Genomic DNA, 26057 nt, shown 5'->3' with positions numbered 1-26057 from the left:
TTTACCTGAATAGTCAAGACAAGTTAAAATGGTCTCTGATGTGCCATCAGCCCATCACTAGACTACAGTCCATACCCATAGTAGTGTCCATAATTTTCCATACGTACTTTTCAGTCGATTCATAATGCCTCAATATATGGCATGCGAGGTGGTAGAAAAAGGAGTCTGATGGTGGTCACAGGCGGCAAGAAAAGAAGTTAGGTAAAGTGTTACTGTCACTGTCATAGAAACTAAAATTTCCTGACATAGAGACATAAAAATGAAGGTTTAATGACTGTTTCGGGAAAATAAAAATACACGTAAAAATCGCCGATAATGGATGGTGTGGTGATTATTGTTCGGGGGAAAACCATATTATTGGTCAATGCCTTAAGTAAAAAACACATTTTAAGCTTTAGCCTGTCTACATTTTGAATCACCGGGTATAAAAAGTAACTCGGAACCATCCTCCTCGAGGAAAAAAGATAAATTCTTCCCCAAGAAATTGGAGGAATGCAATGCTTCAAATGTGTCTCATAGGTGCGAATCTCTCCATCACAATTAATTCTTGGCACCTATACCGTATTAATACTCAGGTATATGAAACAAGATACGAAGAATCGCATACCATTTTCAGTAGGGGAAATTCCCCAAAAAACCACCCCTCAATCTCACTTTGCCTCGTGATAATTACTTATGTGTAAGTACAAAAGCAGAACGGGGCGAATAGTATAGCGTCAACATTCCGGACCGAATTCCTTCCAACAAATATATCTTGGGGGAAAATTTACTTGCCGCAAATTTTTCTGGGGAGAGGGCTGCGTTTCTGAAGCGATTATACCGGATGTGAATTTATCTGGAGGGATGTTCTTCCGGAATATCAAGAGCCAATAAATAGTATTGCATGGAATATCACATACGAATTCGTTATAAGCCCTTAATTTTTTTGTTTTTTGGTTTGCGTGAGGCATGTATGCTTCAAGAGGATAATGGCCACTAATTAAATTTGCATATCGTAGCGTTGACTATATCAATACGTGGTGCATTAGTGGGAGCGGCCCGTGAGAACAAACGGCATTTCGTATTAAAATTGTGCCACTTGGAACACATGTTCCCTAGACCTATTGGAGTGATTTGAGTCGCAGAGCCGGAAGTTCCGTCCCTTAGGATTGAAAATGGCGCCAATTTTCAAAATTGAGCCGAATTTCAGAAAATATCTGTTTTTAGAGCGATTTTTACGTTTAGGGCGACGTTTACGAGGTTTCCGAGGGTGAAAACGACAAAAACAATATCCGAAGCTAATTTCTGTATGGGAAGCATGATTGAATGATATCTTTAACGTCCGACAGGATTTGAAAGTTTCTTGGAAAGTTTGACCGATTTTCGTGGTTGAGGTGGCGTTTTTGAGATACTTTTGAACATTACCAAAAAAGACCCATTAAAGACCTTTTTCTACAATCGATATCCAAAGTAGACATTTGCGCTCCTATTTGACAACGCAAACGTCATATTTTTCGAGGAATGTAAATTTGTCGCTTAGCAAAATACAAAATAAAAAAAAACGCTCGCTCTCCCAATTATAAACTATAAATCAAATATGCATTTCTCAGAGTATCCAATGACAACGAGTAAGTGACATCTTTCATTTGGGCATAAGATTAAAATAATAATGTATATTTGAGTGAAAAATTTAAATTTTTGGAAATATGTGAACTGCTCGATTGTAGAAAAAATGTTGTGTGTAATTCGAGCGCAAATTGATTGTTGATTTCAAGAGATTAGCGCGGCAAATGTCTCTTTCAATCGACAATATATCATTTTGCGCTCTTAATACACAAATAGCTACTTTTTATGAATTTTTATGTATTTTGAATAAACAGGTCGAGGTAAACTAAGTGCAAAGGTGAAACTTATTCATTGAATTCGGTTTTTAACTAAAAATTGTTGATTATTGAAATGTATTTACAAGTAAAAAGTCATAAGTCTTTAAACGGGAATGCCTCATCATCGCTCAGATCTCCTGTTGCAGTCGAGATATAAAAAAATATTTGGTTAAGATCATTAAAAATAAATTTAAAAAAATAAGCATGTACATATATACTCGGCTCCGATTTTTGCAGTGTTCTTGACAGTTAGAACACTGTAGGGTGCAGGGAAGGCTGTTTCTCAAGCATGAACACCTTATGGTCTCACAAGTTCACTTGCAGCCGCATTTCCCTATAGGATTGTGAGCTCCTTTCATATTTACACCTATTTGGTCCAGTTTGGTTCCCTGCTTACTTTGCCTCGTGTCCATCACCAAGTTGACGGATGTGGAGGGCATTCAGTAGGATAGAAGCAGTGCCCCCACAACACATGACTTGCTTGATTGGGGACAGGAACTGCCGTAATTTATTTTTGGTACAAAATTAATATTTTCTCACATTAGTAGTGGATTTCTCCTGTGCTTCGGGGTCATAGAGAACGATAGTAAATTCTTCCAAAGTTTGAATTGTTTTTTTCTGTTATTTTGTGACATGGAGAATTCAAGTAAAGCTGGTGTCACGTCCGGGCGTTTCATCCAAGTCATAAACGCCTTCTTGTTTCCAATAGAATTGAAGCAGGACGTTGTGGCACAACCTGTGTAACAATGAAAGCCCCGTAGGGCTTGTGAATTTTCATCTCCAAGTGCTAATGCAATCAAATGGGTCGCTATATATCGACGCTTGGCCCCAACACCTCACAGATATCCTTCTTTCAGTCAGAGTTCTTTCAGGAAAAAAAAACAAAATATATATGACCATCAGAACGTCAGTACCTCAAGACTGGACAAGGATGTTCTGGGCTCCATGCTCCACCGCATGGAGGATGATTCGCCCGTCCGCCTCTTCTTGCGTAACTTGTATCCCATCAAAAGGGAAAACGTTCTCAATCGTAGGAAAATGCGGCTGCAAGTCAACTTGTGAGACCATGAGGTGCTCATGCTTACGAAACAGCCTTCCCTGCACCCTACAGAGTTCTAACTGCCAAGAACACTGCATAAATCGCAGCCGAGTAATATGTACATGCTTATTATAAACATGACTGTCAGCGTTTTATTTTTAATGATTTTAACTAAATATTTTTTATAGCTCGACTGCAACAGAGCGTCTGAGCGATGATGAGGCATTTCCTTTTGATAACTGATGACTTTTTACTTGTAGGTAAATACGTTTCCATAATCAACAATTTTTAGTTAAAAACAGGATCAAAAAAAAAAACAGTTTCAGTTTTGCACTTAGTTAACCTCGATCTGTTTATTCAAAATACATAAAAATTCATAAAAAAGGCCTTTAATGGGTCTTTTTGGTAATCTTCACATTCTTCACACAAAAGAATCTCAGAAACGCTACCTCAACTACGAAAATCGGTCAAAACCTTTGAATCTTGTCGGACGTTAAAGATATCATACAATTGGCCTATATATTATAAATGAAACATGTCTCCGACACAGAAATTAGCATTGGATATTATTTTTGTCATATTCACCGTCGGAAAGCTCGTAAACGTCACCCCAAACGTAAAAATCGCTCTAAAAACATATATTTCCTAAAATTTTAAAAATTGGCGCCATTTTCAATCCTAAGGGACGGAACTTCCGGCTCTGCGACTCAAATCACTCCAATAGGTCTAGGGAACATGTGTTCCAAGTGGCACAATTTTAATACGAAATGCCGAATAATACCAATATTTATCACGAGCCGCTCCCACTACATTGACAAAAGGAATACTGAACAGTTATAAGATCGGCAATAGAAATTAACAAGGGGAGAAGAAAGGAACATGCAAGTTTCCTCATAAGGTTTATTACATATTACATATTTTCGTCTAAAGCTGCAATTTTAATGTTTTCGCCTTTTGATTTTGTAGATTTAGAGCTTGGTTCAATATTGAATAACTCTCCTCCACATAAAATTGACATACATTTCAAATGTGCCTCTGGGTCCCAATTCCATATGCATATAGTGCGTACGTATTTATTAAACTCCGGAATGAGCAACATAGGGTTGATTCAGTCGTTTAATGTATAAGTTACAACATTCAAATTGGATATTAAATTGACATTTTCCGTGGACGATTACATCCTTACAACTATTCAGTGTGTATAATTAGTTGCAATATCGCGTAGCAAAGCAAGTACACTACGAAAGATAGATGCATTTGGGGACCTAAATCGAATCCAAATGCAATTTGCTCGTAACCTCGCGGGGTATTCCAGAGTGACGTGAAACGGTGAAACATTTCGGAAGCCGATGTAATGACCACACCTTACAGAAATATTGATTCTAGAACGTGTAAATATCGTAACGGTGAACATCAGCTACGCCCGTTTCGTGTGCTTCGGGATTAGGGCGCCCCATGTGTCACACATTTTAATATCGTGTTATCCACAAGCAATATCGCTGTTTGAATTATTACCTTTTTTGCCACGTAAAATCAATTTTGTCAGAATGCTAAAGACGGCATACTGATCTTCACAGACAGAAATAAATTTAATTATTATGAACTTATACTCGCGATCTAGATATAGGGGTACTAAATCGCCTTTCTGAAACTATTAAATTAGAAAGTTAAGGCAATCGCGTTCGGTTCAACGACGGCTAAGCGCAAGCTTTATTAATTAGTCCTATTGTGCTTGTAGATGAACTTTATAAAGCTTTCTTAGGAAGCAAATTTGGTCTGTATAAAATTTCTGGAGTCTATAGAGAGTGGAAATTAACCCTGCACCCTCTTTCGCGGTAACACGAGAAGGACATCTTATACTTTCCCTTCCTTTTCCAAAGTATATTTGTCGACAGGGTACACCTACTATTCGATTTACGTACTCTCAAATTTCTGTTCGTTTTAACGAAAGCACCGTACGAACTGAAGACTTTCCGTATTGAGTGCGAAAACGGACATATTCAGATGTCAATTAATTACATGGGTCGCATAGTGAAAATAATTAAGAATCAAACTAGCCAAAAATTACACTGTAAAAGGATACCATCAGTTGGGAGCAGCAAACTATCGTCGATCATCAACTTTCTCTTACCAAACTGTATGAAATAATCGCTCTAATACTAGAGCTAATTTGATTCTTAATGCATGGCTACCCGACTGACATTCGAAGTATATACTATTACAGAAGGATTTTTTGCATATAATGGGGTTGAACATCCCTTTGACTTTTTAAGTGGACTCGAAAATTCTTTAGCAAAATAATTAACCGACCTGACTCACCAATGATCATCAAGGCATACATTTACTGAAAACTGATGTTGAAAATGAGCAAATGATACAATTTGCTTAGCCCGGAGTTGATTGTTATGGAAATTTCGTATACACTGTAGTCATTTAGGAAAATTTGGAATTTCAGCGATTTAATGAAGAATCCAATATCAAACAACTAGGAAAGACAAGAAGTCTCTAGGTAGTACACTTGCACACGTTGAATATGAAAAGGATACAATTGCTGTTCTTTAAGGATTATTAATACAGTGGAGTTACTTACATTCAATATTTTGGCAATTATTCGAGAAGATTCTTGTTTCAGGTGACAACGAAATTAACTCTAGAACTGCTCCTTCTAGTTGCACAGGCGCCCTCAGTCAGCCGTTTGGTTCTTAAATGTACCAGTTTCGCGTAAACATTGGTGAAGACGAGCAAATATTGTATGATGGTGCACCATACGTTCTGGGTACAACTTGGCATACAAGCGTTGAGGTTTCCGACAATACACAAAATGCATGTCCGATAATTCCGCATTTTTCCATTCGACTCCTCCTCGGCTACTCATTTGCGCCACCTACTTTTTCTGGAGTAATTGGCTGCGTTTTTAAATTACGTGCGGTGACCTTTTATGAAAGGTTACCTATATTTAACTCTGATGTCTTCAGGTCATGTAACAATTGCATTTTGAAAAACGCTTCAAAAAATATTTTAGACCTATCCTAGACTGTTATTGATGAGCTGGTTCTGTTCTCAAAGAAGTGGCTTTGTTCTTCATATCTTGTTGCGAATGATAAATTAGTAGGTAGGTACCTATATAAGCCTATAGGTATTATATTTCTCAAAAGTTTCACATTGTAATCTATTGCTGAATGACTTTCTTTCGTTAATTTGGTTAACTAACAGAGTTTATTATTCAATTAGGACAACTAATAAGGGCCGAATGCACAAAAGTTAATCAAAGCTTTAGCGGAGCTGTTAACTCATTTGATTCGATAAAAAAATGACATTTGTCTTGATTAAATTAGTTAATTTAACGGAACTGTTAAACCCCGATTAAGCTAGAATTCGTAAGCACAAAAAAGAATTAGCATCAAGCAGTCTATAATCACGACAAAATTTAACCGGTGCTCGTCGACTAATTAAACTGACAGTTTGTACATAATTTTCGATTTTAGCTTGTGAAAAGTAATTTTTATAGAATAATTAGGCCTATTCTAATAGTTTTTAACATCTATAGATATTCATGAATCTTTAAATGACTCGCGTAAACGCGTTTTCTAAAATTCTTCCCCGTGAAGAGAGTGTAGTATTCCAGTGGAGCATTCTTGCACTTTTGAAGGTGGTAGTTTTTTTAAATTGCTGAAAACTGACCTCTTATTTTGGATTTGGGGTCTCCGTTTTGGAGCACATTGACGGTCAGATGTGGAAGAAAATGAAAAGGGTAGGTATTTTGAGCCACTTCAAGGATGATTGCTGGGGCGGAAGGTTCCAATAGCAATAAATAGCAATAACGACTTGCCATCTTTAAAATAATGTTTTTATTATGCAATTTCAAACTTTGATTTGTAACATAATAAGAGGCTTTACCAGTAACACTCATTATCGATAGCACTTGTTGTGCCGGTGATGCTGCTTTCGATTCCTCTTCCAGTTTCCTTTCTCCCTACCTTGGAAATAAGGGGTTAGGTTACTTTTTGGCAAGTAAAACTTCTTCTGGAAATTTTTCTATATCTTGTTGCGCCATTTCTCCATCAAAAGCTTCTTTAATTGCTCTAATGAATTTATAAAAATTAAACATTGCTTACATTGCTCGATGCATCCGCTTTTCTCGCATTTCGTTTTATCATGTGCTTCAATTGCTTTACTGGTTTTTTGGTGATTGATTCGGAAATGAAATCTTTTGTAACGAACTCCCATGGGTTTGAAGTTTCAGAAATGCGGAAGTATCTGAGAGCTCGTCACTCTGGATTATAGTTTATATGTTCCTTACTATAAATTAGAAAAAAATGAGTACCTATTCGGAATTGATATAAGCCCGAAGGCATTGCAGCATCCTTTAGACCTATATCGCCAATATCATGTGTTACAAAAACATTTGAAAGAATGATCAAAAATAGACTAGAGTTTTTTATTGAAAGTAAGGGCTTGTTCCCAAAATATCAGTATGGATTTCGAAGAGGTCATGGAACAATAGATGCGTTAACGCAACTAGTTACCGATATACAATTAAGCTTCTCAAAGAATGACTATTTACTTAGTTTATTTATAGATCTCAAAGGGGCATATGAAGTGGTGGACCTCGGTATATTATTTGAAAAAATGAAAAAGATGGGTATCAATCCAAAGGTGTCCGCTAATATTTTGGAACTATTTCGGAACCGCCGAATATTTATTCGGGATCATAACAATGTATTACATGGGCCGAGGACAGTGAATAACGGTTTACCACAGGGGTCTATTCTCAGCCCCATACTCTTTAATATATATACTGCGGACTTGCATAGGTAACATTATGGACGCACATATCAAAATAATTCAATACGCTGATGATATCTGCCTGTACGTCTCTCATAGTAACTATGAGCAATGCGTGAGAGATCTTAAGTATATCGTATATTGTATAAATGACTGGATAAAAAATCTTGGTTTTAGTCTCGCATCGGAGAAATCGGCGGTTTTGTGTTTCACAAGACACCGGATTCATCTGGCGGACTATATAAAGATTAATAATTACTCATGTCCGTTGGTTAGCCAATATAAATATCTGGGTATGATCCTGGATAGGAAATTACTCTGGACCAGTCACATAAAATACATAAAAGAAAAATGTGAAAAAGGGCTAAACCTGCTTCGGACAGTTACTAAAGTTAAATGGGGAGCAAATGCGAATACTTCAATGATATTTTACAGATCGTTCATACGCTCGCTCATGGACTATGGGTGCACGGTTTATGGTATGGCCTCAAACACGAATCTGCTTATCCTCGACAGGATTCAATATAAAGCTATCAGAATCTGTTTAGGATTAATGAAATCGTCTCCGTGTCATGCAATTCTGACAGAAGCACAAGAACCCCCTTTAAATCTAAGAAGAAGGTATACCTATGGCAAAAAAAAACAAGTAGTGAAATATCGATCCTTTAATGCATTGTTGCTGAACAAAATAGCAAATCTAAATACAGAAAACTTAACGAACACCTACTGGATAAGAAAGAACCCCCCGCCTCTAGGGGATGCTTTCGCCGATACCCATAATTTTAAAGACATACCGTCCAGATCGATTTACCCTATGTATAGCTGTAGATTTGACGAAATTCTATTGAAACCAGCCGTCATATTTCCTAATTATACAGATCTTCCAGTTTTTAACAATACAATCTTGAAATCCATACTGACTACATTAGCGGAAAAAACAATTATTTATACAGATGGGTCTAAGACGGGTAGCGGAACAGGCATAGCACTTTTTGTCCCGTATACCGATACAGTACTACAATACAAAATTCCAAATGTATGTTCAGTTTTTACGGCTGAAGCCGTTGCCATAGAAAAAGCTCTTATATGGTGTTTGAAAAATTCAATAACAGGAGCGATTATAATATCATACTCAAGGTCAGTGTTGGAAGCTCTCCTCGGTTCGCCTTTCAAACAATATAAAAATAGTACCATATTTAATATAAAAAAGTTACTAAATTATTTTACCTCTCTGAAAAGAAAATTACATTCATATGGGCGAAAGCTCATGTTGGTATTGCTGGGAATGAAAGGGTAGACCGGGAAGCCAAAAATGCTACCAAAATAAACGACATTACGAACCTTAGTCCATCATTTAACGACATTATTAGTAATTGTAAAGCAAGCATACGAACGGATTGGGAGGCATTGTACCAAAAAATGGTTGCAAAATCCAACAATCATTATTTTCTCATTCACCCAAGTTTGCCGCATTCCATTCCTCATTTCACCTTCCCGGGTGTTACTAAAGCCTATACTAGTATGATTTCGAGACTAAAATTGAATCACGGGCGCTTTCCTGCCCATCTATTCAGGCTTGGTATAATGGATTCACCAAATTGTACCTGTGGTAATAGACCAACGGCAGACCTAAACCATTTATTCTTCGAATGTCCAAATTATGCAGACGCAATTAAAACTCTATTAAAAGAGCTAAATGATAACGGTGTCCAACGTCCTTTAAACATTACATGTGTCCTGGCCCAAGGTAAAAAAGCAGTTTTCGATTCGATAACTAAATTTATAAAAACAATTAACCTCAATATATGATATAACAAATGTGATGTTTGATATATGAGACGTATGTGGCAAATAGCGAAAGCTGATGCTAAAAAAAAAAAAATTGCAGCATCGAGAGGTGTAGAGGTGAGAAACTTTATCAGGAAGCAGTGCTTAATTTATGATATTTTAGCTACTGTAATAAATTATTCTAGCAGTTAAAAATATATGTTGGAATAAGCTCCACTTGCTATAAAATTAATCACTCAATGGAAGTTTAACCGGAACTTTTATTGAACGAACTCAAGACAGTCATTAGGTTACTACAATAAGAAGGTAATATTCAATCAAATTATTTGCAGTAAATGTCCTCTCTGTACTTCGGTAAAGTTTTGGCCACGGATCTTTTTTCTATTGTTAACACAAACATATAAATTGACTATTACATTACAGATAACAAAAAGAAAAGCATTCTATACGGTCCAAAAAGTAGGCTTTGTAAAAAAAATCACACATTTCCATAAAAATACAACGTTACTGGCGCCAATTTTTTTAGTTAATCAAGAAGTTTTTTGTTTTGTGCATACAAATCTAATTTAATCAAAGGTTTAATTTAATCGTACTGATTAACTAACGGCCTGATTAGTTATTGTTTGTGCATTCGGCCCATATTTTCAAATTGGTTAACATGCTACCATCTATCGAAATTGTCCGTAAAAAAGACCGTGGGGCGCCATCTGTACTTGGGTAGTATTAAAATTGCCCCAATCAATACCGCGTCGTTGAAGCCCGGGTCATTGATTTTTCAATTTGAAGTATGTAAATAATACAAACTACCTAAAGACTTTATTATAAGAAATATGGAAAAAATTACAACTATATTATTTGGTGTAGACATATATGTATAATATTTCTCCGCTTTGAACTGTAATCCCTGAGTGAGAAACAATAAAATCAGTCTAATTCAATACTGCAATATAAACAACCTGATAATTTATGTTCATAAAATGATAGAAAAATTGGAAGTTTGGTGAGACTTGATCTAATTACCTGTTCCGAAGAATAACTATCAGGTACAGATACTATTCTATGCTTATTGTATGTGGCACAATTGTCTAGGAACACTTTTGTATAATAATATAGGAAAAATAAAATAATATCTTTACAGAGGTAGATTGTTGTACAAAGTATGTTTCCTGTATAGGAAACTAAACTAAAACTAAAACTAACCAAATAATTGTATTTTATAGCCTCGCGTAAATAATTGATAACGTGTTTAAGTAGATGCCATTAAGTACTCTTCTTGTAGTTCGACGCCATACAGTTTTGAAAAAATTTACTAAAATAGCATCAACGAATGACGAGATAAAACTTTTAAAAATTAAGAAAACTACTAATAAAACACGCCCAAAAATACTAATATTGTCATAATTTTAACAAAATTATAAACAATTCAAAAAGTGATTAAAAACTATAAATAAATTATCAAAAATTTAAAATAAATATATAAATAAGTAAATACAAATTTAGAATTTGCGTCACACAACAATAATGGTGTCGTACTACATCGTTTTAAATTTTTTGAATTTTGACTGTCTCCGGGATAATTTTACTTTACACTGAATCTAAGTCTAAACATGAAACAAACACGTACAAAAAATAGTTACATCTTTTAGTATATAGGTATGTAAGAAGATCCACTGGAATTGTTGCCCCACCTTTAAGGATTAGTGGAATTAAACTTCATCAAAGGCGCAATAGGCGACCGTTTGATGAAATTATTAATCCTTTTTTCACAGCACGATATGTAAATTCGATAAGTTTCAAAATTGACTCATCTGCTGTCATCTGTCTTACTTTCATTGCACCACCTCTATATCGGCTTTTTACAATGATATGTCGAAAATAATCTTGTAACAGTGTATACCTTTTGTGTGGTACATGCGTGGGTACGTGCTGCCGCCTACAATTAATTGAACACAAATTGGTGATGTTGCCTATAAAATCGGCCCTCAGTCGCTTATAATTAATGCTACATAGTTATCGCTTTATTTGTTTAAGAAGGAGCACTCGGAGATGTCGCCGACGTCGACGCGGCCGTCGTTTCGTTCCCATTACGATCGTCGGAATCGTTTCCGCCACTTTGCGGCGACCTTTCCGTTCGTGTCGGGCAGTCGGCTATTAGATGGTCCTCGCTTTTGCAATTATGACATCTCTTAGGCTGCGGCCCCAGGGTGCATTTCGCGGCTATGTGATTGGCGAACTCTCCGCAATTGTAACACCTAAAAAAATCTCGGTGACGTCACTAATTGGATCCTAAACTACCTTTACCTAATTTTACGAAAGCGCTTTTTAGACGCAGGACGGCGATGCGATCCTTGGCAGTCTGAGTTGTTAGGGCCCGTTACTCGGGTCGCCTCTAGGCCTTTGTCTGATATTTTGCATTCGAATTCTACTTCTTCCTCGTCTCCCAATGAGCGAAAGCCGCTCATTTGTATGACGCTCTGAAACAAGAAATTGTTTTACTATACATTAGTCATAGTACTGGGAATATGTCTAATGCAAAGGTATACGTGGCGAATGGCAATGAAGTAGATTGTCATACGCCAAGAATTTATGGCCTCTGATTCATCATTAGAAGAGAATTTGCAGCGCGTAGGATGCTAGTGCTATGTGTTCAAGTAACCCAAAGGCCAGAAATCATACAATGTTGGGAACCTTTATTCTTTTGTCGTGGAAAACAACAATCATACTGTTTATTTATTAAATAATTTGGCGTTTTAACGTGTAAAGGTTTGCTTCCAAAATGAGAATTGTAGGAAAGCATTCTTAGTTTGATACAACGTAAAAGCCTCCTACAAAAAACTCTCAATTGTTAATTGTACGATCCATCGTGAATATGGCGATAAAAAATTCGTTGGTCTAAAAATCACACTACCCATAGAAGTTGGTCATAATTTAATTATAATTCCATAATGGCAATATCGTGAGATTTATGCTGTACATAATGTATGTACCTACATGTTTACATTATCCATCAGTTTATACATACAGCCAACGAAATTATTCGCAATCACGCAAAAAATCACCCACAATTGCACATAACCAGTAACGACATAAATTCCGAAATGTCATGTGTAATTCAAATTTAGAACTTGTTAGAAAATTCCTGACTTTCACTTGGAAACATATCGAAATCGTAATATTCAGGTCGTACCTGTTTACCGAAATTTCTCACACATCTGCAGGCTGTCAACAAAATCAACCCCAATAACACCGAAACTTCCGCGACATGGCATTTCCAATTTGAACCCACTTTCAGTCGTAGAAATCGTGATAAAATCCCGGGATATAAGTAAAAGTATGAATATTCAGTAGATAGTCGTTGAACTTCCGAAATACGTACGTCTGTATACCGAAATTTCCCAGACATCCCGCAGTTTCTAGAGGCAATCAACGAAATAATCCACAACAACACAGTGCAACAACAACAATCAACCGTCTCATAGTCTTACGCATATTCAAATTTAGAACCTATCACAGTACCTAACAGAAAATTGCAATGAATGAAATCCTTAGATCTTTACATGGAAACATGATAAACCTAATATTGCGAAGGAAAACATGGATTCCCGAAATTCTTGTACCGTTTCACCCAGATCTCCCAGAGAATCCGCAGTAGTGTCTTCAGGCTGTCAACAAAATCATCCGCAATAACAACGAAATCCTCCGCCATCAACCATTCGTACACAACGTACTCTTATCATAATTTCCTCATGCGTAGGTAAATATGAATTCAAAGTTAAGTCAAAACATGTTTTTGATGAATGTTTATCTTAGAAGTGTCGTGGGGCACAATCGGACGGGGCAAAATCGGACATGTCCGATTCTGCCCCGTTGATAATTCACTATTGCAAGCTTAATCATGCGAAATTATAAGAGAAAAACGACGAGGCAGGAATGGGATGAAGAACAAATGCGAAATGCAATACAATCGGTAAATAGAGGAGAAATGGGATTGAGAAAAGCATCACTAAATTATGGCGTACCAAAATCTACATTGGAGGATAGATTGAAAAAACTAAAAAGGGGATCTGTTACATTGGAGGATGCGCTTTAAAAGGTAAAGAATTAAATGAAAATAGGGATGAGTGAATACAGTAAAATAAAGTGTTTTTACAAATAAATACCAGTTTCATCAGTCGGATTTGACTGAACCAGGTCATGATCTTCATAAGAGAAGAGGTGGGAGAACTTGGGAGCTATTTTGCTCAATTAAATGAAGAAAATTTGTTACAGGTATGGGAAACTTCAAGAAAACTTTTACGGACGTGCAAGAATCAGAACTTGTGGAATATGTGAAGTTAATGGAAGGTAGACTTTTTGGTCTAACCACAAAAGATCTCAGACGTTTAGCGTTCCAGTTGGCAGAACAAAATAATATACAGCATAATTTCAAAAATATTATTGCAGGGTTAGATTGGTTAAAAGGCTTCCTTAAACGGCATCAGGATCTAAGTTTAAGAAGTCCTGAACCAACCTCTGTAGCACGAGCAATGGGGTTTAACAAAACAGCTGTATCAAAATTTTTTACTAATCTTGTCACCTGCTTGGATAAATACAAAATACAACCCCATCGTATTTACAATGTCGATGAAACGGCTATCACTACTGTTCCAAAATGTCAGTCCAAGATTATAGCTCAAAAAGGTCGAAGGCAGGTTGGTACTTTAACCTCAGCAGAGAGGGGACAGACCGTAACAGCAGAATTGTGTTTCTCGGCATCTGGGCACTATGTTCCACCACTCCTAGTTTTTCCACGTGTACGAATGAAAGCAGAACTACTGGATGGAGCTTCTTTGGGAACAGTAGCAGCCTGCCACAAATCCGGATGGATGCAGAGTGACATTTTTGTTCAGTGGCTGAAACATTTTGCCTCGCACGTCAAACCATCTATTGCAGATCCTGTTTTACTGCTTCTCGACGGTCATGCTACGCATACCAAAAACATAGAAGTCATAAATTATGGCCGTGCCAATGGAATAGTGATGCTATGCTTTCCGCCGCATTGTACTCACTGCCTCCAAGCACTCGATGTCAGCTTTATGGCACCATTGAGTGCATATTATAGCCAGGAACAAAAATCTTGGCTACGAAATAATCTTGGTCGGGTAGTGACACAATTCCAGATTTGCAAGTTATTCGGGAGAGCTTACGAAAAGGCAGCCACCGTACAAACGGCTACATCTGGATTCAGAAAAACTGGGATTTATCCAACTGATCCGAATATTTTTGGAGATGCTGATTTTGCAGCGGCAGAGACTACCGAACGGGAAAGAGACTCAAATGAAAATACGCAATTCATTAATAACGATGTCAATGTTAGAATGCAAATAGAAGACATAGAGCAAACCGAAATTTCGATACAGCAGGTTGAGGAGGAAGCAAACAGGTCCGTTACACCTCAACCTGGGCCTTCTGGATTAATGAATACAGTGCCTAATACGATCTATGAAAACGACGGAACTTCTAGAAGTAGGTCATCAGTGTCTTGTCCTTCGACATTTTCAAAATCGCCAAAGGACCTGTTTCCGGTGCCACAAGCTTTGAGATCAGCGAAACCAAATTGCCGTAAACGAGGTAAAACGGTGATTCTTACCGAATCGCCATATAAAAATGAGTTGGAAGAAGCCTTGGACAAGCAGAAAAAGCAATGCACGGCTGTAAAAAGAAACTTAAAGGGAAGAGTTAAACAGAAGAAGGCAAAGGAGCAAAAAAAAAGAGATATAAGTTGTGACCGCGAGAATGAAGAAGAAACGGAGAAAAAGAAGAAAAAGCAAAGAAAACAAGCTATTTATACAAGTTCTGATGATAACAACAACGAAGGAACGAGTGGCGATGAAGAAATGTGTGTATATTGTCATGAATCATACTATGAAACAAAAAAAGATGATGGGTGGGTGCAATGCATCGATTGCACAAACTGGGCCCATGAAGGTTGCACTGGCTTGGAAGAAGACGATTTAGTTGCATTTCAGTGTCGCAAATGTAATTTTTCCTAATGTACTATTTTGTCCGACATTGCCCCAAGTCGGAACCGGTTCTGCCCCAACGGTCGGGGCAAAATCGGACTAAGCACTGTTCGCAGAAAGCAATATTTTTTTTATTTGGTAAGAGTTATTTTGTTTTACATTTATATTTTCTATAGTAGTCTACAACATGTTATATGAATATGTTTTTCGTTTTTTTAAATAATAAAATTTTTGATTTTTATACAACTTTACTGTTAACCGTCCGGTTATGCCCCCCTTTCCCCTAATTCAAATTTATAATCGGTTACAGTAACGGAAACATTGATTAAGAAAACCTCTTGATTTTCACTTCGAAACTCATGGAATATTCAGAAGAAAATCATGAAAATTCCGCAAAATCGTCAAATCATCGACGGCCATTTGGGGATGAATAAAATTAGTACAAGGTGGCTCCTCAAATAAGTCTCGGTAGTTCGAGTTGAATGTGCTCGAACCATTTTGTCTATACCCTTGCCTATAGAATTCATATAAAGTTGACTTATAGATCGATTGGGAAATAAATTTTTCAAGATAGTTACACCTGATGGACTATCAGAAATTAGGAAATTAAACATTGCTTATCATGATTTGAAGAAAATCAGAAAATTCCGATTACTAACGAAGATACGCCAGAAAAACCAAAATTTGCCGATTTTGTTTTTATTTGTTCCTGATGTTATTTAAGCAGTTACAGAAACCTAAAAAAACACTTTCTCGTTGCCACTTTTTGAGGTTTACAAGACAACGTTAAGAGATTTTTAACACAACGTTTCGTTTTTTTTTATATGGCCAGTAAAAAAAGCACACACTGTATTGAGTAGCATCTTTTATTACGAAAACGACATACACAAACAAATTAAAAGTTCGAAACTGTTGGTTTCAACAAGATAGTGTACCAACGCACAACGCCCTAATCGTGCGAGAAGAGCTATCGCACAAATTTTCCATTTTCCAGGAAATTTGCCCGATAGATATTCCCACACGATATTTTGCGCGGGTGCACCATCTTGTTTAAACAAACTGAGTCGCCAACCTTTCTGTTGTGTTGTGGCGTAGATCGTTTTATTCGTAATAAAAAATGCTACTCAATAAGTACAGTATGTACATTTTTTACAGAAGAATAAAGTTAATGATGATTTCTCCGAAACGAAGCGTGGTATTGAAAATCTCACAATGGTGTCTTTTAGAGCTCAAAAAATTGCAATGAGAAACTGTTTTTAGCGCATTTTTGCAAAAATTTTTTTTTGTAAAAAGTAGCTTTTAATCTCACTTTGGCTGGCTGGCTGGCTGGCTGGCTGGCTGGCTGGCTGGCTGGCTGGCTGGCTGGCAGTAAATGCGCGCCCGTAGAAAAACGCTTGTAAAAAGACAAGGAGTGTACATGTAACTATCGGGGCCGTGTAATTAAGAACGTTAGGGATGGGGCTACAAGATTTGGAGTCGACGACATCTGGACGCCATCCCCGAGCGTATTATACTAACCTGGAGATTTTTCAGTTTTTATCTATCTTCTTCTACAGTTTTTCTCCGATTGTTTTCAAATTGGTGTCGTCGGGAAGATCTTGTCAACGCGCACAACTCCTGCATGGCGGAAATTTGTTTTTTTCCTAGGGCCGAAATAAACCACCTTTTGCGCGGCGCGCTTCGAGGGGTAGTCGACTTTGGGCGCCCAAAAGTTTCTTACAGCGCGAATCGCGGTCTCTCTTTCTCGTGTCACTAATAGAAGGTCGAGCTATGTGAAGTACCCAAAAGTTGAATACGATTTTATGCCGGGATTTTAGCGAAATCTACCAAAATGTGAATTACGAATGAACGGGACGTCGGAACTGTGTATCGACAAAGGGAATGTGGTAACCCCCGACGAGATCTTACTGATGGTGGAGTCGAAACTTCAAATCCGAATTGTTGCGGGTGATCAGAAGTGGGTGTCGACAAAGGGAATATGGTAACCCCCAAAGGATTTTACTGATGGTGGAGTCAAAACTTCAAACGCGAATTGCAAGTGCACGGTAAGTGAGAAAATGGTACCGACAAAGTGAACGTGGTAGCTTTCGGCAAGATCTTATTGATGGTGGCGTCAATATTGGCTAATAAAACACTGATCTGCCACACAAAAATGCGCTGAAGTCCCTTCGATCTCACACGAGGACTTTGATAATTTTTTTATTTTCTTGAATTTGTTCAAATACTTGATGCGACACCGCTTGTCTTCTCTGCTTGAGCGAAAAACTGGTAACTTCATACCCATATACAAAACATAAGTCTTACCATTTAATAAATATTCACTGAAAAATGTCATGAAGAGAATGCGGCTCATGAATTTCCTTTTGTAGCTTAACAAAAGTATATTAATTTCGATAAGTGATTCAATTGTTTCAATAGTATTAGTTGAAAGCCTTCTTCTAGTGGTTGGCATTTCTAACGCCTTTCCAAATACAGAAAGAGTTACGTTACGTCAATGCAAAGTATTCGGTACGATTTTTCGAGTCGCCCGCATAAAATATGCAAACAGTTAAGAAATTAGTTATTGAATTTTCACAGATTATTGATCCTGTACAGATTCAGAGATAAATTCCGAAGTGAAAGAAGTGTATGAAGAATGCGGTAACTGAGAATCATACAAATCATAATTCAAAACTCATCATCAGTATTCTTGCCTATAAAGTCAGAATCTTTAAATACCACGTACTTCTCTTTATTTCTATGTTTCTGCTCTATTAGAATAGGAAACTTCTTTGACTGTGATCTGTGTGAATTATTTGGTTTTAACATTTGATTTTATTGCTTGAATATCATTAACGAATTTGATCTTTAATTGCGTTACCCCCGAAAATAATGATGTATAGTCGCGTCCTAAATCTCAACGTATATTCATTATAAAGACACATACAAATAGAACGTTTATTAAAAGGCACCCCTTAACAAAGATGCCCATATATTTTTTTGTAATCCAATTGATTGCGTCGTATAGAAATCGTACGCGAACAAAGAAGGACCCCGAATATTTGATTGGCAATAAATACGTAAAAAGTCGAACAATAATTGCATGCGAGCGCGCGATAATAAGCCGGGGGTTACGGATAACGGCGGCGGAATAATGTATGACAAAAGTAAAAAACGCCATCAGTTTAAATAACAATAAATCATTGCGAGGTGGCAAGTTGAACATATAATCGGCGTGACAATAATAGAATAAATAACAATCAGAGATACAGTTGTTTAGGTGGCACCCAATACCTGTTTACTTAGTAAAAAACGGGAAAAAAGAGGGTTGTCTCCCCACGTGTCCTGTTAAGTACCTGCCCATTATTCAAACCGCTCCTGTATATTATGTAGAATGCATAAAAATCTCGTTTTTTGAACTTGTTTGACCAAATTGGCCCGTTTGTGGATCGGTAAACTAGTTTTAAAAAGACCATGCTAGATGGGTGGTTCACCCTTCACTGTTTACTGTTCGGTTATACGTATCCAAACTATTGAAATAAAGCATCGATTACGGTTTAGGGCTTAGATTCCCTAAGATCAACAATTATGGAATGGGAATCCTTGTTTTCCGTATAAGTACAACTTCAATGGTTGATGCCCAATGGTTTTCAACAGTAACTTACAGCATTTACCGTACCTCTGATAGTATTGATTCAAAATGGCGAATATTCGTTGGTTGATAGATATAAAGTATACAGTACTAACGTACTTCTAGAAGCTCTGCACTGCTCAGATTTGGCTTTAAATTTGCAAAATTGAAAAGGACTGATCTAGGTGTCAACTCATCCCTCCCAATTTTTTATAGTAACCGAATTTTATGATGTAAACTATTTTACTTCTTGCAACAAGCCTAGCGCCTTTACGTATGGTCTTTAATACGTCGCCTGTAAATTTGTAAAGTTGTTTCCTACCCCAAAATGTACGAACAAATTCAGATTTTCTGTAGTGAAAATAACGAATAAATACTCGTTAAGTTTCGTGTTGGGATATAGGTACGCTATTTTCGGAGAGCAATTTTAGAAAATTCTTTACAGACTTGGACTGAGTCTATACGCAGAAATATAAAAAAGTACCTAGACCTCTAGCGACCCCATCTTCATGCGCCTTATGTAGTAAAAGGAGAGAGCCCCTAACCTGCATCTTGATGGAAGCGAAGGAAGATCATGCGAAAAAGGTTTGAAAAAAGGCTTGAACACTTTGAAAGGATAAATATTCTTTATCATAAAGCTTTCTCACTAATTAGTCCAGGAAACGATGCGGTTTTGACCTGGCAACTTTTTCAAAATTAACTAGAAATTTTGACAGTAGATAGAATAGAATAAGGATCAAAATCTATGTTATACCGCGGACGCTTTTACCTTAAGGGTGGTTGCTACCCCATATCGGGTTTGACAATTTTTTATTAGAATTTGACCGCAGGAATAAATAGATAGAAAAATTAATTCTAAGCAAAAAAGTGATCTAAGTATACATTTTTTTTTAAATTAATGCTTTTCGAATTATTCGCGACCGAAGGTATCAGTTTTTCATAGAAGAGATCCTTGTTTAAAAAACTCTAAAACTATGCATCTTAGAAAAAGAACTGTGTAGAAGAAAATTTTCACAAACAAACAAAATAGAACCTTGTTAAATGTTAGCTCTTGTTCGTCAAACGATAAGTTAGAAAGTTTCAAAATCAGATAACGAGAAAACTATATATTTTTTTAGAAAAACTACAATATTTTTCACAAAATCTTCTTTATTTAAAAAGAACATCAAAATTAAGCGTGTTCTAGAAGTTGGACTAGTTAAGAATATTTAATTTTGAAATAATTGGATATATAAAAGTGAAAAAAGAATTTCTACAATTTTGTGAAAAAATGGCAACTGAAAAAATACTATATTATCAAATTGTAGCGACAAAAATTAAGAGACTTTTAAAATTAAATTTATATTTATATGAGAGCACTACTTTATTTCAGCCCTTTAATCTCGCCCTCTTTTAAAAAGGATTTAATGTAAATTGACTTGTAGCTCTTGTAAGACAAAATGGTATTTTAATGAATTTTCTCTCATTAAAAAAGGACTTGACTTATTGTGAATGATGCGGCGAAAATGGTGACAAGTCTTGAAGAAGATGAGGAAGAGGACAGTCATGACGTTGATGAAATGAATGAAGAATTTTAAAATATTAAAATGATTGAATTATAAATATTTCTATAAATTTTTGTATCTATGTATTTTTCCATATGTATCTAATAAGTAATTTTTAACAATTGCAGTGTCATAAGGGTTGCTTTTTAAGGGTTAAAAATACGACATTTTGTTGATTAAAACGCTATAATATATTAATTTTGTAAGAGTAAGTGAGTAAATCGATCAAATCACAATCGGGGTTGATTGCTAAGACCTGAAATATTCTGAAATCATGCTCCAAATCATCTAACAATCATTACTCAACTCATCTGAACCAAATTTTGCATACACTGTGTCCAAGATAAGGATGTATATCATGGGGATTTCGGAAACCATAGAAGATGATCAAATTATTCCGATTACTTCCAAAGATGTGCCAGAAAAACCGAAATTTGCCGATTTCGTTTTCTATTTTTTTCTGATCTTATTTGAACAGATACAAAAAAAATAAAAAACACTTTTTCGTTGCTTCTTTTTGAGAGTTTTGAGGGATTTTCAATACAACGTTTCGTTTCGGAAAAATCATCATCAACTGTATTTTTTTATATGTAAAAAAAGTACATACTGTATTCAGTAGCAATTTTTATTAGAAATACAGCGATGTACGCCACACAAAAGAAACAGAAGTTGCAAACCACTGGGGTCGTATAGCTATAGCGCGTCCATTCCAATCACTTTTTTTTCTGTTATGTCTCCCCTATTCGCGATAGACATCTTCATTTCTAACTGTATATTTGACCACTTTATTCTCAAAACACATCTCCATAACCACATCTCCAGCCTTTCTGGCTTTCTATCATTTTCTTTTCCTTCACTAGCCTTTTCTTCAACTCCAGCTTCATTTTACTACAAGTAGGTAATATCTGTTTCTACCTAAATGCCTCTTTAGCCATCCCCACTATTTGCAATACTTTTCCATTCCTCCGTTTCTGTGGTTCCAACATAATTGTATCTGTTCACCCGCTCACTCCTTGAACATTTAACGATTCCATTTCTCCGATCTTCATCACATTTGATTTCTTTTTATTAATTTTAAACAATATGCCTCCTCTTGTAGTATATTGTGTTCCATCATTCTAGCGAGTTCATGGACATTGTTTGCCAAAAGTATCATATCACGTTCTGTTTCTACCTCCTACTTTAGAAAACAGAATTGCCCTTCGGATCCCGCTCAAAACAATTGACCATCTGGAAGAGGAAGTGTACAACTTCACTACTACAAGTTAATAAAGATTCGAAATAAAATTGCCGAAAAACGCAAAATAATATTCTCTGTGGAAGTTACGAAAAATTGGCCAGAAGGTAAAGGAACACGAAGGAAAATCACAAAATTTAGTTCCCGAGTATTAACGTCATGTGCGTTACTGTGTTTCCAACGACTTAAGCCAATAAATGAGTATTTTCTACTAACCAATTACCCAAACGTGTTCAAAAATTGTTCTTCTGCAACAATTTTTGTATCAATGCAAATAATTGTGCTGCTTTCCCTACGAAGTTGGTCAAAAATTGACCAGAAATTATATTAAGGCCACAAGCTTCGGCGTGTTTCCAAAGAACGTGACCAATAAATGAAGATTTTCTACTAAGAAGTTGCCCAAAAAGTGCTCAAAAATTATTCTTGTGCATTAAGCCATTGCAATGAATTTTTATGCTTTCGCGATGAATTACCTAGTGAATTACTTTAGTAAATGCATCAGAAAATGAAAGATTACGAAGGAAGATAAAAAAATTCAGTTCTTGTATATATGCCATATATGTTTTTCCGTGTTTCCAACGACCTTGGCCAATAAATAAATATTTTCTACTAAGAAATTACCCAAAAAGTGTTCAAAAGTGATTCTCGCGCATCAAGTCAGGTATGAATTCAAAGATTTTGATGATTTCTCGATGAAGTTAGTCAACAAATTAATCAAAAACTTAGTGTTTAATCATTTACCCGAAAATTTTACTCAATACATAACATTTGCCAATGTTTCTGTTACATTAATGCACAGTTTGGACGTCAAAGTCACTTTTCTATTCAAAAGAAAATTATCAAAGTCCTCGTGTGAGATCGAAGGGACTCAGCGCATTTTTGTGTGGCAGATCAGTATTCTATTAGCCACTTTTGACTCAACCATGAATAAAAGATCTTGTCGAAGGATACCACATTCCCTTTGACGGTACCCACTTCCGATGTCCCGTTCACCCGCAATTCGCGTTTGAAGATTTAAATCCACCATCAGTAAGATCGTGTTGGGGGCTACCACATTCCCTTTGACGGTACCCACTTCCGACGTCCCGTTCACCCGCAATTCGCGTTTGAAGATTTGACTCCGCCATCAGTAAGATCGTGTCGGAGGCTACCACATTCCCTTTGACGGTACTCACTTCCGACCCGCAATTCGCGTTTGAAGATTTTTCTCCACCATCAGTTAGATCTTGTCGGATGCTACCACATTTCCTTTTTCGGTGCATACTTATATTACACCCACATTTTGGTGGATCTCGCTAAAAACCTTCCACAAGATAGTACTTAATTTTTGGGGGCACTTCTCATTGCTCGAGCTTCTATTGGCGACACGAGAAAGAGAGACAGCCATTCGAGATTTACGAAACGTTAAAACGCGTGACAGAATTCGCAACGGAAAGTAAAAGGTGCCCGAAGTTGACTACCTCTCGAAGACGCGCGCGCGCGCCATGCAAAAGGTCGTTAATTTCGCCCCTAGGCCAAAAAACAAAATTCCGCCACGCAGGAGTTGTGCGCGTTTACAACATCTTTCCGACGACACTAATTTGAAAAGAATCGGACCAAAACTGTAGTAGAAGATAGGAAAAAACTGAAAAACCTTCACGTTAGTATACTACGCTCGAGGACGACGCCCAGATGTCGCCAACCCCACATCATGTAGCCCTGTCCCCAAGGTTTACAAATTACACGGCCTTGTAGATACACGTACACCAGTTGCCTTTCTACAAGAGTTCTTCTACGCGCCCACATTTGCTGCCAGCCAGCCGACCAGCCAGCCAGCCAGCCAGCCAAAGTGAGATTAAAAGCTACTTTTTACAATTAAATTTGCAAAAATGCGCTAATAAGAAAAATTGGTTACCTATAATGCTTTGAACATGATGATTTTCTAGTGAATACCATTATACTTTCGTCAAACAGGCCCGAGAAGTATCAACACAATAAGATGAGAAACCGAAAGAGTCAGTTCATGTTTGTGACGCCTCAATAAAATACGGTTCAATTTCCTAACTAAATGCGACCAGGAATCTGGTAATACGGAAAAAGTGAACCAATTTCAACAACGAAAGGTCTGCCTAATAAACCCACTGTCTAATTCACACTTGAACGGTCTATACAAGAAAACCCTCTTGAAAGCGTTTTTTATTTTCATGAAATCATGACTATTGGTTGGGCTGTCCAATCGTATAGGTGCATGGGCGTCCATTTTATTTATCTTCAAAGTTCGTTTTACATACTATATATAAACTGTGTTCTGAAAAATGGCAAAGTTTTTTCTATGCCCGGTTTCACAAACTATGATTTTTTCAATTTTACCATAAAATTGATCGCAAAAGATTTTACACCGTCAATTTCCTTGGAAATGAGTTTAAAAGTGACATGTAAATGCCGCACGACTTTCAATTTTAAGAACTTCACAGTATTTAAAATTGAAGAAAGAATTGACATGTGTAATTTAAAGTTTAAAATTAATCCTTTGTATCCATTTTTGGGACAACTTGATGATTACTAAGAAGAGCACAGTCTAATGTATAGGTTAGGTAAGTTAGAAACCTTACCGGACCATATCATACCCTTAACTGTCCATAATGATATACAGTAACCCTAGCGGTTTTCTATTTAGGTATTAACATAATTTCTTGTCTTTTAATTTGGACTCGTATTTGTGAAATATCTAAAGTGAGGCATGTAACACGTAATTTCGGATATCGCAAAGCTACAGAAGATGACTAAAATTAAAAATGTCGCTCTTTAATACAATTCGGAGTTATAAATCTAATTTGGAAGATTACTTTTCCAAACCAACGCGCCACCTGTACAACATAAATGCGTATATTAATGTCCCCTGCACTTACCTGATGCACAAAAACGTCTTGTCCCCCATCATCCGGCGTTATAAAACCCCAACCCTTTGCCACATTAAACCATTTGCATTTTCCTCTCCGAACGCCGAAACTTGCCTCCGAACCTCCTTGACTGGCGCTTCCGCCATCGGACCCTGTAACAAAAACCAAATTTCATTCACTCACCTCGACGAATTTACAATAACAATCCGATAAGCTGTTATCATTGTGCAAATTTCACATATTTTTACGTAGTACGAGACCGGAAACTGTGCACATTTACATAACTTTCAGTACGTAATTTTGAGTTAAATTAATTAGTAGTATTCCTATTCATTATACAGCTGGTTTTTTAACAATCTGGAAATATTTAATTAAGTAGTACAACGTTCCAAAACATTAGTAAGGCATTCCATTATGCAAGTGGCTAGTTTTAATTAATATAAAACGGAATTCAAAGGAGGAGCCAAATTGTTGATGCCTTATTGCGGACGCTCCTTTCACCCAAAAATTGTAAGGCGCCTAGCCCAGATAAGAACGTATTTGATGAGTCAATAATTTGCGGAATCAAATACTAATGACAATTTTAGGAATTTGTGTTAGTCACATATTTTAATCGTGTTTATATTTGCATTTCAAAATGTTCTCTCAATTCAAGTACTTTTTGGCGTAAAGTTTCTTTAGTCGAATCTTCAGATTTAGCGTAAACAAATTGGAATTTCGTGATTCATCTTTTCAAAATTAGTAATTTCTTAATCATTCACAAATGTGACACACTCTTTAGGACTTTAGTGGACCAATGTACTGGTATCGTTAGTAAAAGAATTTCATAAGATAAGTAACGCCTTTTAGTTATGCCGCTAATTAAGTTATCTACGAATTCCGCATCATGTAATTTTTGAATTTTACTTGATTCTCGGAATTGCAACATTCGACTTACTTATATTGCCTTTTTCGAACTTGAGCAAAGAAGGTGCAACGCAAGTTTCATATTTTTTAGAAAAACTGATTCTTTTGATATGGTCTTCAAAAGGTTGGAAATTATTTATTAAATAACCATCGATTGTGACAACAATTTTTGTTTATGTTCTATTCCTGTCAATTATTTTATTTCTTGACCGTATCAAGACTAGAACAAGGATGACTTGTTTCCCTTTTGGTAAGTTCTTAAATTTACTAAAGACTAAGTGACGCTATCCGGTTTACTATCACTACATTTCCTTTTTGCTTCATTTTTTCATGATTTAGAGGCAGCATTGACAGACCACAATGGGAAAAGGTATGGAGAATGATTGAAGGATGGGAAAATAGATA

At 36.5% G+C, this 26057-nt stretch overlaps 1 protein-coding gene across 2 annotated transcripts in view; it reads right to left on the bottom strand.

Moving 5' to 3' along the window:
• Positions 1–11489: 11489 nt before the first annotated feature.
• The window catches only part of LOC116164135 (protein lin-28 homolog), a 35277-nt gene continuing 20709 nt past the window's right edge, over positions 11490–26057 (bottom strand). For both annotated transcript variants that reach the window (XM_031478269.1, XM_031478270.1), the window contains 3 exons: positions 24756–24898; positions 11776–11948; positions 11490–11726 (listed from right to left, as the gene is read on the bottom strand). In XM_031478269.1, the coding sequence (XP_031334129.1) occupies positions 11501–11726; positions 11776–11948; positions 24756–24898 (542 nt within the window). In that variant the 3' untranslated portion in view covers positions 11490–11500. The remainder of the gene's footprint in view (positions 11727–11775; positions 11949–24755; positions 24899–26057) is intronic.

This window comes from Photinus pyralis, unplaced genomic scaffold (assembly GCF_008802855.1).
Source record: "Photinus pyralis isolate 1611_PpyrPB1 unplaced genomic scaffold, Ppyr1.3 Ppyr1.4_LG2, whole genome shotgun sequence".
In the NCBI taxonomy this organism is placed as follows: domain Eukaryota; kingdom Metazoa; phylum Arthropoda; class Insecta; order Coleoptera; family Lampyridae; genus Photinus; species Photinus pyralis.
The sequence above is the reverse complement of the archived record's forward strand: the minus strand, read 5'-3'. Positions and strand labels throughout refer to the sequence as shown.